The following is a 13,809-nucleotide window of genomic DNA, read 5'->3' as shown; positions in this document are numbered from 1 at the left end:
TCTTTACTAAGATAACTCCACTGGGCAGTGGTGGTGCATGCCTTTAATCCCAATCCCAGCACTCGGGAGGCAGAGGCAGGAGGATTTCTGTGAGTTCGAGGCCAGCATGGTCTACAGAGAGAATTCCTGGATAGACTCCAAAGCTACACAGAGAAACCTTGTCAACCAAAAAAAGAAAAAAGGCAACTCCATTCTCCTGCCTCAGGACCTTGAGTGATCAGCAGTTAGTCTCCTGGGAGCCCTGAGGCAGCATGGCCTGGGGATTGGGGTCCAGCATGGGACTACAGGGGCTTCTGATGGGGAAATTGTGAGCAGCTGGCCTCTGGTGGGCAACTGTCTGATGACTCCTCTGTCTGAACAGAACCTGCTGGGACTGAAGAACATCCCTCGGCAGTTCTTCCTCCAGGTCTACCACACCTTCCTCCACATCGGAGAGACCAGGTACCTGTCACCTTTTGTCCTTTCTTGACCCCGTCCACACCCCCACCTCAGCCCCATGTGGCTGACATTTGTTCCGTCTCACAGGGGCCCTTGAGAGCAGTGCTGTCCCAAGTCAGACATGCAGACACCCTGGCCAGGTCAGACCCACAGTCAGCAGCATTTTAGAAAGGCCTGGGCAGCGTGGACAGAGTCCCTAGCACCTCCTTCATCAGCATCTTGCTTCCAGAGTTCTTGGGGAGGCAGAGAACACAGACCTAGCATCGACAGCTGCTGCAAACACAGAGCCGGGGCAGCAGGCAGGGCCAGCGGGCCATGGAGAGAGCTGGGGCACCCACAGTGGGGCCTGTCCTTCAAGGAGAGCATCTCAGCGGGAACCAGCCTGCCCCTTATGCCAGAAATTACTTGGGGAGCCACCCAAGCCGAGGGCAGTCGGCTGCTGCTCCCTAGGGCCTGAAGCCAGTAGCACAGTGCTTCCCATCTGCCCTGGTGGAGACAGGGGAGTGAGACTGGCCAGTCCCAGCCCAGTACAGTGTTAGTAACAGGTGTCCCTGGCCATGCAATCCCAAGCCCTCCGAACCTCTTGGGAACAGGCTAAGAAGCTATAGGCTGGAGGACATGTGACTGAAAACCGGGCCAGTAATCCAGTTACCTGAGGACGATGGGCCTCTCACATCCGAGCCCTCAGAGGCGTGTATACGTCAGAGGCCAGAGAAGTTCTGAAATAGAATAGAGATGTAGGTTATTCAGAAGAAGGTGGGGAGGGCAGAGAGACTTGCAGCAACAGCTACCACTGAGAGCTGTACTCTCGTCTGTGGTCCTGGCATGCGGAATGCGCAGGCAGGAGGATTACAAATTCAAGGACTGCTTCAGCCATATAGAGAGACCCTATCTGAATAGAAGGAAAGGATAGCAACAGCAGCCCACGGGCCCTTGCTACTGAGTTGGTGTGGACTGACCCTCTGTCCGCAGGGTGGGCGACGCCGTCCTGGGGCTGGCCTGCATGGTGCTGCTGCTGGTGCTGAAGCTGATGCGGGCCCGCATGCCTCCTCCCCATCCTGAGACGCCCCTTGGCGTGAAGTTCAGTCGTGGACTAGTGTGGACTGTCACAACAGGTGAGGGGAGCTGTTGGCCGAGGAGCCGACTCCACAGAGGTCGTGCTGGGGTGTAGGTGCTCTCGACCCACAGCCGAACTGAGGACACACGGCCGCAGATGGTTTCAGACTCAGATGGTTTCTGTCCCGCCGGGGACATTAGTGACCATTCTGGCTGTCACTGCAGTGTTGTTGTTGTTTACTTGCTTTATTTGTTTGAGACAGGGTTTCTCCGTAGCCCTGGCTGTCCTGGAACTCACTCCGTAGACCAGCCTGGCCTCGAACTCACAGAGATCTGCCTGCTTCTGCCTCCCAAGTGCTGGGATTAAAGGCGTGTGCCACCACTGCCTGCCTAAATGTAAATAGTTTTGAGTCAATAAGGTGTGTCTTCTGATCACAATGAATTGAATAAAAAATCAATAGCGGCCAGGTGTCGTGATTTATGCCTTTGATCCCAACTTGGGAATCAAATGTAGGTGGGTCTCTGTGAGTTCGAGGCCAGCCTGGTCTACAGAGCAAGTTCCAGGACAGTCAGGGCTATTACACAGAGAAGCCCTGTCTCAACAAACAAACAAACAAACCACTTATACACACAAAGTAATAAATAAATTGTCATAAGCAATACAGACTGTGTCTCACCAGTCTCTCCCGCTTCCATCCCAGCTCGCAATGCCTTGGTGGTCTCCTTTGCGGCCCTGATTGCTTACTCCTTCGAGGTGACAGGACGCCATCCTTTCGTTCTGACTGGAAAGATAGAGGAGGGGCTCCCTCCTCTGCGGGCCCCACCCTTCTCAGTGACCACAGACAATAAGACCATCTCCTTCTCAGAGATGGTGCAGGTGAGCATGAGTTAGGCTGAGACGGCCCTGGGCCGGGTCCGTGAGATGGGTGTCTCAGGAAAGTGGAGAAGGAGCCAGAAAGGACGCACATCTTTCTACCTCGAACTCCTTCCTCCTGTGGACACCGGGAAAGGGTGCGTTTGCCGGGTTCTTGGTGCTTCTCTTTTCACGATGAGGTGATACAAATTCGCACTCCTGCGCTTGGGCGATGTTTGCCTCTGATAGTCACCAAGAAGGACCATCCGCCTCAGCAGGTCCCTGCTTGGAAAGACACTCCCTGAGCACAGGACAATAATTCTCTGTCCCTTTCTCCTCCCAGGACATGGGGGCTGGACTGGCTGTGGTACCTCTGGTGGGTCTCCTGGAGAGCATCGCCGTGGCCAAATCCTTTGGTGAGATGCCCACCGCCTATAACTCCCCCAACACACACACACACACACACACACACACACACACACGAGCTCACTCCGGGCTCGTGCTTCCTGGTGTGTTTGCCTATTCTAATTTTTAAAATTAGAATTTTAATACAGGTAATACGTGCCCATGTTTTCCATAATGAGGGGTCGGGGGTAGGGATTAATGGACATCCGTAACCTAAAGTCCAGAAGGCTTCACAGACCGAAAGGAAGCCAGCATGGCCCAGGTACTCTCAGAACGCAGTCTGTGCAAGTTTGCCACACTCCTATCTCCCAGGATCCCGACAAGGACACTCAATGCACTGTCAGAGGGCTGTGGGTGAGGAACGCCATTGGGATATGATATTAGCATGCTGGCAGCCTGCCCTATGGACGCACAAGTTCCACTATGGAGGGGTGCTTGCTGATTTCTGGGGTGCGGATGCTCCTACCAGGCTGGAGCTGAGCACGATGTTTGATGAGCTGGGATGAAATGTGTGTTAGGTACCGATTTGTTCCCCAGCGCAGCCTCTCACAGTGGGCAATGGACACCTCACTGATCACAGTGACATGGGGTCCAGGAAGCAGCAAGCTGTGTTTTCATTGTTTTTAATGTAATTTGTTGAATTGCAAGATTTTTAAAGATTTATTTAATTTAATTTATTTGTGTGTGTGTGTGTGTGTGTGTGTGTGTGTGTGTGTTCACACACGCATGAATTCAGAGGCCAGAAGGTGTCCAATCCCCTGGAACTGGAGTTGCAGATGTTGATGAGCCACCTGACATGGGTGGGAGGAGCTGAACTCGGGTCCCCTGCGAGAGGAATAAGTTTTCTCAACCCTGGGTCATCATTCCAGCCCCAAAATGTGTTTATTATTTGTTTGTTTTTGATACCAGGCCAAACTGTGTAGCCTTGACTGACCTGGAACACCCTGCTAGACCAGCCTGGTTTTGAACTTGCAGAGATCTGCCTGCCTGTCTCCTGAGTGCTGGGATTAAAATGACCGCCACATCCAGCTGAAACGTTTTAATTTAATCAGTAGGAAAGGCTGGACTTTAAACTTCAACTTTAGTATTTGGCTCACAAAATTCCTAAACCTTTGACCCCTTGTTTTGTCCCTCTGGCTCAGTACCTATCCAGGATTTTGCCGTTCTAAGGTGGGGCTCTCAAATCCTTCACTTGCCCCACCAGTCAGCAGTTTTTTTGTTTTGTTTTGTTTTTTGGTTTCTTGAGACAGCATTGCTCGGTAGCTTTGGTGCCAGTCACGGAACTCGCTCTTTAGACCAGGCTGGCCTTGAACCGCCTGCCTCTGCCTCCCAAGTGCTGGGATTAAAGGCGTGCGCCACCGTCACCGCGGTGGGTCCTCTTCACTATGGGGACAGGGTTGATTCTGAAGACGAAAGCCAGGGCTTGGGGTGGGGTTCAGTGCTGCAGCATTTGCCTGACATGTGCGGTCCAGGTTCTACCCCCAGCAACACACACCGTCACCGGCAGACATAATACGTGCTTTCAGAACTCCATACATCATGCTTCCTGCCTTCCTGCCTAATCCTGGCTGTGCCTGGAACAAATTCCTTCTCCAGCACTTTGTCCCTTACCCCAATCAGACCCTGGGCATACTGGTCTACCCCAGCACTCAGAAGCAGACAGATCTTTGTGAGTTCAAGGCCAGCCTGGTATTTATAGGGAGTTACAGGCCAGCTAGGGTCACACTGTAATATCCTGTTTCAACCTTCCTTTCAAATTTTAAATTATTTGTACATATGAATGCCTATATGTATGTATGCGCACCACATGTATGCTGTGCCTGCAGAGGCCAGGAGAGGGCATTGCACCCCTTTAACTAGAGTTAGACAGTTGTGAACCACCATGTGGTACTGGGAACCGAACCCCAGTCTTCTGAGAGAGCAGCAAGTGCTCGTGACCACGGAGCCATTGCTCAGCTCCTGCTTTTGGATTTTTAAGCATCCCTTAGTTTAGATCAAGCATGTTCAGTTTGTGTGTGTTTTATGTGTAAACTTAACCATGCAACTTGGGACCACGTGTGACTTGTTCTTGTGCGTCACTGACAGCGTGTGTGTTGTCTTTTCTCTTCAGCGTCTCAGAATAACTACCGCATCGACGCCAACCAGGAGCTGCTGGCCATCGGTAAGACCCGTCTGGTCCCAGTGGCTGTGTGTCTGCCTGATTGCACCAGGTGTGATGTTTGTGGGGGGAGAGGCCTTTGACATCTCAGCTTGGACCTGTCCTCAGGCGTCCAGTCTGTTCCATGCAGCGCCTCCCCTGTGGTCCGTTCCTCTGCTGGCCAAGAGCCTGCTGTGCCTGCCTAAAAGCTAGAGCCTGATCCTGTGCCAGGCAGGGAGCTGGAGGGTGCAGAGATGGTGGACTCACAGGCGAGTCTCCCGAACATTGGTAATGGGGCCCAGTGTGCCCTCCCTCCAGGCATTTGTGAGCCACCATGCAAGTGCTAGAAATAGAAGCCAGGTCCTCTACAAGAGCAACAGGTTTGCTTAACAAGTGAGCCCTTGCTTCAGCCCCACACTGAAAATATTGAATTTGATAATGGAACTGGTTTTAATGTGTTGTGGGACCTGGGCTTTCCTACCTGGTCCTTTCACCCTTGTGGATGCCCACCCATTGAGGTGGGATCACCTGCCTCAAGCAGAAGGAATCCACAGGCACCCATGCATGTCCCAGCAAGTCACCTGGCTGTGATTGATTTCTCGGGTGTATTCCCACCACTTCAAATACTGTGTGTCCAGAGGCTGTGTGTGTGTGTGTGTGTGTGTGTGTGTGTGTGTGTGTGTGAGAGAGAGAGAGAGAGAGAGAGAGCACTGTCTTACCATGTGTGAAGCACTGAACTTGATCCCGGCATTGCAAGGGGTAAAAGTAGCGCCTCAACCCCCACTACCAACACATAATGAATAAGTAAACAAGTCAGTAAAAGCAGAGGACCGTCCTAATGGCAGTGGAGTCCCCAGAGTGCCTTTTGGTTTAGCCTTTACCAGATCCCTTGGTTCTGATAAGTCGCTCGTGAAAAGATGGCTGAGCAATTACTGTATAACGTTGCGTCTTGAGCAGGTCTTGAACCTGCAGTTTTCGGTATAGGTCATTGTAAAGATTTCTGGGTGGGATGGATGTTGGGGAGCCAGAGTGTGGTAAGTGTGGGCCAAGATCTTAGTTCCTGGGTCCAGCAAGGTATGGTCCTGGATTTCATGTGACCTGGAGTGTGACCTGAGGAAGGCACCTCGCCAGCCTTGGCCTTCGGTCCCTCGACTTGGCAGTCGTGTCTCAGGTACTCAGGTGGATGTCTTACTGATACCGTCTCTAAGGTGTCACGAGGCCTCACGTGGCGAGGCCTGAGCCAGATCTGCTTTAAACCTAGAACAGATAGGACATGGTGGCCCACACTGTGGTCTCGGCCCTCAGGGAGCAGAGAAAGGCTCACAGGCTCAGGGTCATTCCCAGCTACGTATTAAGTTCATGCACAGCCTGGGCTACATGAGACCTTGTTTCAAAAAAAACAAAAACCAGGGCCTGGAGAGGTGACTCAGTGGTTAAGAGTAACAGGTGCTCTTCCAGAGCATCCGGGTTCAATTCCCAGCAACCACATGGTGGCTCCCAGCTGTCGCTAACTCCACTTCCAGGGGATCTGGCAACTAAAGAAAATGTTGTGCCCAGATCACAACCCCCAGAGAGAGACCACCAGAGAGGCCCAGACTGTAAAAAGCAAGGTTTAATCCGCATAATACAAACATGTTTGGAACTCATCTCCATCCCCATTACAACAAGGTAGAGAGGAGTTTTATCTCCTCTGTGGGGTAAGCTTTTAAAGGCATAACTACAAAGAGAATCTTTGAAGATGCTTTGGCATGGGTACAAGGACTTTTGCTCCCTCCCATTCTGTTAAGTCAGCTTTTTCCTTGTTTTTAGAACAAGGCCACTGTTCTTGAGTTAGGCCATCTTTATCAGCCTGTCCCAGGTGGCTGGCTGGGCTGAGCTTGTGCACAAGTGACCTTGTGCTCGGAATCTCCTGGGTAGGAGAGGGGAAGGCCACTATCTTCCTGGAAAAACATTCAGCTAGGAAATTTCTTCTTGCCCCTTTGAGAATAAGGGGTGAGGGTCCCACAAAAAGAAAAAGAAAATCAGTGCACAGGGCCAGGCGGTGGTGGCGCACACCTTTAATCCTAGCACTCAGGAGGCAGAGGCAGGCGGATGTCTGTGAGTCCGAGGCCAGCCTGGTCTACAAAGTGAGTTCCAGGACAGGCTCCAAGCTACAGAGAAACGCTGTCTGGAAAATCAAAAAACAAAAACCTACAATTAGAGATGGAAGTAAAAAACTAGACTCCGGTGAGGTAAGTGTGATAAAGATCCAGATTCCTTCTCTGGAACAGCGTGGGTGCGGCGTCCCAAGTCCTTCCCCCCATCTTTCCCCTGTGCAGGTCTGCATTTGACCCCTAGCCTTCACCTGTCTTTTTTTCCTCCCGTCTGATGTTCCTGCCCCTCTTGGTAAACTTCTGCTCTCTCCCCAGGCCTCACCAACATGCTGGGCTCCCTCGTCTCCTCCTACCCAGTCACTGGCAGCTTTGGGCGGTGAGTGGCCAAGTTCTTTCTTTCCTGTTCATTTAGGGTCAGCACCCTCAGCCATATTTGACTGTTCCCTCCTCATTACTCCACCAGGCATTCTAAAGACCTCTGGCCATGTCCACAGCAAGGGGGGTTACACCTGCCCTTCAGGACAGCTCCTGGCACCCAGCCCTAAATTTAGGGGTAGAAGTCCCTGGCCCATCCAAATCCTCCAGACATGCCACTGTCTGAGTTAAATTCCGAAAGAAAGTGGGAAGAGAGCTTGGCATAGTGGCGCACACCTTTAGTCCCAGCACCGGGAGGCAGAAGCAGGTGGATCTCTATAAGAGAGGTCAAGGCCAGTCTGGTCTACATAGTGAGTTCCAGAGCAGCCAGATCTATATGGGTTGGGGGAGAGAGAAAAAGGGAAAAATGGGGACAGGAAGGTCTCAGTCTCTGCCCTGATGAGTCAGGTTTGGAGGCAATCTTCCCTGGATTCTGAAGATGGGATGGGGGGGGGGGGGCGGGGAGCCCGGTGGCTAAAGAGGAAATGTGCGTTCCTCAGCAGAAACTTAGGATGTGGGGGCAGAAGAGGGACAACCTTAAAGGAATTGGAGTCTTGATCGGTGTTTTCAGACTTAATAATGAATAGTACATATTAGAGAAGCAGGACAGCCCCCCCACCCCCTGACCCCACCCCCCCCCCCACCCCAGCTGAAGAGCTGTTGGCAGCTCATGGCTGCCTGGGACAGGGAATCATTTTCTTCAGCGGTGTGGCCAGCTGTGAGTTGCCCCGTGCTCTGGTTAATAACCCTGCCCACATCAATGTTCATACAAGGAACCCTAATTAAGCTCAGGGGGCCATCAAAACACAAGGCATGAATAAGGGGGGGCGACATGTTAGGAAGAAAAAGGAGTCCAGAGGAAGTGGAAGGGGCATGGGAGAGAGGAATGGGGGGGGGATGGTGGTGGCAAGATAAACTTGAATAAAACTGTCAAAAGGGTTAAGGAGAAAAATAGACCACAAGGGAGCTTGAGCTCAGTGCCCTGTGGCCACCTTAACTCAGACTCTTTGCTGAGGGATTTGGCTGACTGTTGTCAGCTCCACCCACCCTCACTTCCAGCTCAGGTCTCCCTGGAAGGTCAGCCCCAGGATGAGGCCAGACAGCTCCCCTCTCAGCCACTTCGGGTTGACAGGTTCCTTCCCGTTGTCTTCCAGGACAGCTGTGAATGCCCAGACTGGAGTGTGTACCCCAGCAGGAGGCCTGGTGACTGGTGAGCCCCCACCAGTGGGAACGGTGGAGAAGGGAAGGAGCCCATGGTTCTCTAACTGCGTAGGTCATTCCTATAGCTGTGTTCCATTGGACACCAGACCCCTCCACACCTCAGCTTAGGCTGCATCGCTTTGTGGGTGCCGGGTGGGAACCCGTCCCCCAGATGCCCCTCCCCCCACAGGTGTGCTGGTGCTGCTGTCTCTGGACTTCCTGACCTCGCTCTTCTACTACATCCCCAAGTCTGCGCTGGCTGCCGTCATCATCATGGCTGTGGCCCCGCTCTTTGATGCCAAGATCCTCAGGACACTCTGGCGTGTTAAGAGTATGTACGCGCACTGGGGCAGACAGCCTCCATCATGGTGTCTGAATACCAAGGGTGTCTGTTATCCCCCCTGCCAGCCTGCAATCCTACTTTGGACCAGGGCTGGGGCATTGTGGTAAACTTAGGAGAGAACACACAAAGAGCTAGGAGACAGGTCCGTCACTCAAGTACCGCCACCCTAGCCCAAAGAGCTAGGAGACAGTCCCATCACTCAGGGAAACGTCTCTGGAGGAGCTGTGATTTGGTCCACGCAAAGCTGAGCCCGCTGGAGACTGGGGTTCCTCCCATTCCGTCTCCTCACCCTCCTCCCACATTCCTTTCTCTTCCTATGGATGGGTGACCGCCCGGCCCCACTTTACAGTAAAGCCTTTCCGTCTCGCCATCTCCTAACCCGAGGGTTCCTGACCCAGTAATTCCTTTAGCGGACCAGAGCTAAGTTCCCTCTTTGTTGGCCACAGTTACCAGATGTAGATGACCAGTTGTTCTGTGTCTGGTCTTCCTGTGTGTCTCCACATGTCATCTGTAGGACAGCCTCGTAGTGTGTTACTATATGTGTGTGGATATAACATGTCATCTGTAGGATGGCCTCGGAGTGTGTTACTGTATGTGTGTGTGTGAACAGGCTCCGTGGAGGGTGGGCATGTCTGGGCTGCTGCATCAGAAGTAAAATCCCTCCATATACTTTGTACCCAGGACATTACTTCAGCCAAGGAGTCTTCCTGGTCTCTGGGAGTCACAAGACACACAGACACACATACACAGAGACATGCGGAGACACACATACAGAGGCACACACATAGACACATACAGAAAGAAATGTACATATAGAAAGACACACAGACATATATGCACACTTAGAATACACACAGAGACACAGACACAGATATACACACACACATACACACACTTATACACACACAGAGAGACAGACACACAGAGACACAGATACACACACACACATATACACACCCCTTCTCTCTGTCCCTTTTCCCTGGGTTCTCTGGCGAGCCCCCCACCCCATGTCTACCTGCTCACAGAGGTTGGAGGGGTGGGACCAGGCCAGGTGGGTCCTACTCTATAGACAGGGACCCAATACTCTCCCTCTGCCGTTGGTGTGGACCAGCTGCAGCCCACAGCTTCTATTCCTGTTACCAGATCTTCCTCTGGGGTGCTTTAGGGCTCTCAATACCACTGTTAACCCCAGGAGATGCTAAGTGGCTGGCCACTGGGCCATGGGGCTCAGAGAGCATGCTTGGGGAAGTGGGTGTCCCTGAACCAACATTTCTTCTAGGACTGGATCTGCTGCCACTCTGCGTGACCTTCCTGCTGTGCTTCTGGGAGGTTCAGTACGGCATCCTGGCTGGGACCCTGGTGTCTCTGATCATTCTCCTGCACTCTGTGGCTAGGCCCAAGACCCAGGTAGGCCCAGGGGAGAGAAAACGTGGGTGGGAATCCCTTGGTTGCTAAGGTTGCTGATGTCTTCTATCTTAGCTGCTTCTGAGGGAGAGCAATCCCTCGCTCTCCTGAGTGTAAGGTGTTGCCCCCCCCCCCCCCCGCCAGCTTCCCCTCCTGCTGTACCCCGTGTGTCAGACTTGGGTCAGGGCTTCCTGCCTGTCCATGAGCAAAGCCTAGAAGAGTATTCTGACCCATCTGCCTCTGGCGTTCACTCTCGCCCTCCTCCATCCAGGTATCAGAAGGACACATCCTGGTCCTGCAGCCAGCCAGTGGCCTGCAATTCCCTGCAATTGATGCCCTGCGAGAGGCAATAATGAACCGGGCACTGGAAGGTATGTGGGCCAGCCAAGATGGGCAGAAATCAGCACACACTCCTGCATCCACCTACCCCACGGCCTCAGCACCCTCGGGAGCAGCCGCAGTGGTTGGGGAGACATTCGCCTGCTTTCGCATTTCAGCCGTCTTTGCGTATAGCGTCTGCTGCAGATCAGACAGTCCCCACTGGGCAGCAGTCCCATGTCTCCCCCTACAGCCTGTCTCAGTAAGGGCCGTGTTTGCTCCTGTGCCTCTGCCTGGGGAATTGACATTCGAGAGACCCTAAAAAGATAGCCATTTCCTCCACCCTGGCCCCTTTGCTGAGCCACAGTCCTGGGGAACCGTCTCTTGATGGCCTCGCTTCACCCCTGCCATGGCTGCAGAGCCATGTCCGGCCTGCACTGTGGCAGACTCTTGACCTGTCTCCCCAGCATCCATACCACGATGCGCAGTCCTGGAGTGCACGCACGTCAGCAGCATAGACTACACCGTGGTTGTGGGACTCGGGGAGCTCCTGGAGGACTTCCGGAAGCAGGGTGTCACCCTGGCCTTCGTTGGCCTGCAGGTAGGAGAGCCTGGCCACCTCATGAGGAGAGTCTACAGCCCTGCCGGTGGCCCTGGGCTAATGTGACACCTGAGGCAGATGCCAATGCATGAACCTGTAGTCCCGGCATGCAGAGGGCTGAGGCAAGAGTATTGACATGAGTTCATGGCTGGGCTTCACTTCAAGCATAAAACTAACCATGGCTACAGAGTAAGACCCTGTTCAAAAACAGAACAAAAACTAAAATATTTTAAGTCCTAAATGACACCTCCGAGCCCTGGCATCATTATAAGGACCCATGTCCAGGTCTCTCTACTGGTGGCGGTTCTAACCTGGCAGGTTACTGACCATCTGACTTCATTCTCCTGCAGTCAGTGCCGATCCACATCTGCGGTCTGTGAGCTTAGTGCTGGGAACTTCAGGCAAGGACTCCTGTCCCAAGCCATGCCCATTGTGCTGTGTGTGAGTGCATATGTGTGTGCATGTGTGTGTGTATGTATGTGTGTATGTATGCACGTGCGTGCCTGTGTGTGTATGTATGTGTGTGCATGCATGCCTGTGTGTGTATGTATGCGTGTGTGCGTGTGTATGTGTGTGTGCGCGTGCATGCGTGTATGTGTATGTGTGTGCGCGCACGCGCGTGCATGCGTGCAGAGCCCTCGTCATCCTCATCCAGATTAATGAGTCAATGTGGAAATAGAAGAGAGGAGACCAACCTCTGCAGAAGCGGGAATGCCCTTTAATCAGAACAGGGGAGGATAAGGATCTTCAAGAGAGTGGAGACTGTGCCCAGGAGGCTTAGACTGACTTTATTCATATGGGAGAGGGAGGTTTTATCCCTGGCTGTGCTCCGTGTAGCTTCAAGGCCGAATGATGCCAACAGATATTTTCCTTGCCATGTCGGGAATATGTCATTTTAATATCTTAGATCATTAACCTTTTATGGAGACTGTTCCTATGGAAGGTCCTCACCTTCCTCCCTCCTCCATCCATGTGAGACGAGCAGAATCTCATGGGAACATTCAGGGCATCTGCTAGGACTACCTCTGCCATGTCGCAGAGCGGGCATACCCTGCCCCGTGTTAAAGCGTGTCTCTCACCTAGGTGCCTGTGCTTCGCACCCTATTGGCCGCAGACCTGGCGGGGTTCCAGCACTTCAGCACTCTGGAGGAGGCCGGTGAGTGCAAACTGTGTGGTCAGGGAACAGGGCGGTCGGGAACCCCTGATCTGGGAAAGGCTCTGGCCCCAGACTGGCCCACACTTTCTTCCTAGGCACCACACCCTGGGTGACTGCCATTCCTTGACTCCCATCCCGTGGCAGGCCCCAGCCCTCTGGAGCATTTTCAGTACATGATAAAATCCTGTGTGTTTTGCAGAGAAATACCTGCAGCGGGAAGCAGGGCCTCAGCCCTACAACATCCATGAGGACTCTGTCCAGAGCACAAGATCTCCCTGCTGAAGTCTTAGTCGGATCCCTGAAGGACAGCTGGTATAGGAAGGGTCTCTAGAAGGTGCAGTCACTGTGATTTGATGCTGATGTCACCTGACAGACCCGCTGCACAAGCGGCTCCGAAAAATGGTGCCGGGCGGGCGGTGGTGGCGCACGCCTTTAATCCCAGCACTTGGGAGGCAGAGGCAGGCGGACCTCTCTGAGTTCAAGGCCAGCCTGGTCTACAGAGCAAGTTCCAGGACAGGCTCGAAAGCTAAACAGAGAAACCGTGTCTCAAAAAACCAAAAGAAAAAAAAAAAAAAAGACAACAGACAGCGGGGAGCTGTGTGGGATCCTCAGGTGTGACTTTCCTGCTGTGCCCTAGCTGTGAAAATTGGGGGGTGGGACTGAAGAGAGGGGCCAGGTGAGACAGGAGTACCATGACTTCTGACCTGAGCTGGCAGGAACGGGCGGGCACATTCCAGATTGGAATTCCTCTTTGGAATCAGCTCCATCAGAGAAGAGTCGGGAGATCAGGCATCTCAAAGATGTATCTGACCATGATGGAGTCCAAGCTGAGCTGAAGAGGGGGAACCACAGCGCCAAGCACAGCCAAGTGAAGGCTGTAAAATGGTGTTTAAAAATGGAAGTCATCACTACGGTGTTTTTGGGAAAAAAAAAAGCAAACATTTATACTTGTTTAAAAAAAACAATTCTGCAGCCAGGTGGTGGTGGCACACACCTTTAATTCCAGCACTTGGGAGGCAGAGGGGATCTCAGTGAGTTCGAGGCCAGCCTGGTCTTCAGAGTGAGTACCAGGACAGCCAGGGATACACAGAGAAACCTTGTCTCAAAAAAACATACATACATACATACATACATACATACATGCATACATACATATATACATAAATAGAACTCATCCATCATCATCTGTCCCATCCTTTGACCTCTTCACCTGACACCTGAAGTCTCCTGCCCAGGTGTATCTCTGTCAGTGTGCACACATGGTGACCGTCTTATGTGGGCCAAATCACTACATCAGGGTGCTTTGTAAACTGTCTTCCTGCAGTCGTTTACCGTGAGTTATTTATTGTGATGATTGATAGCATTAAAATACAAGACTTTTATTTACTCCA

At 52.5% G+C, this 13,809-nt stretch overlaps 1 protein-coding gene across 1 annotated transcript in view; it reads left to right on the top strand.

Moving 5' to 3' along the window:
• The window catches only part of Slc26a11 (solute carrier family 26 member 11), a 19,148-nt gene extending 5,339 nt beyond the window's left edge, over positions 1–13,809 (top strand). The window contains exons 5-17 of the mRNA XM_087909671.1: positions 362–441; positions 1,411–1,553; positions 2,196–2,371; positions 2,691–2,763; positions 4,863–4,913; positions 7,298–7,358; positions 8,551–8,606; positions 8,787–8,927; positions 10,219–10,346; positions 10,615–10,714; positions 11,129–11,262; positions 12,346–12,418; positions 12,618–13,809. Of these exons, the coding sequence (XP_087765797.1) occupies positions 362–441; positions 1,411–1,553; positions 2,196–2,371; positions 2,691–2,763; positions 4,863–4,913; positions 7,298–7,358; positions 8,551–8,606; positions 8,787–8,927; positions 10,219–10,346; positions 10,615–10,714; positions 11,129–11,262; positions 12,346–12,418; positions 12,618–12,700 (1,299 nt within the window). The 3' untranslated portion in view covers positions 12,701–13,809. The remainder of the gene's footprint in view (positions 1–361; positions 442–1,410; positions 1,554–2,195; positions 2,372–2,690; positions 2,764–4,862; positions 4,914–7,297; positions 7,359–8,550; positions 8,607–8,786; positions 8,928–10,218; positions 10,347–10,614; positions 10,715–11,128; positions 11,263–12,345; positions 12,419–12,617) is intronic.

This window comes from Myodes glareolus, chromosome 9 (genome assembly GCF_982192425.1).
Source record: "Myodes glareolus chromosome 9, mMyoGla1.1, whole genome shotgun sequence".
Taxonomy (NCBI): domain Eukaryota; kingdom Metazoa; phylum Chordata; class Mammalia; order Rodentia; family Cricetidae; genus Myodes; species Myodes glareolus.
This window is presented reverse-complemented; position numbering and strand designations above follow the sequence as displayed.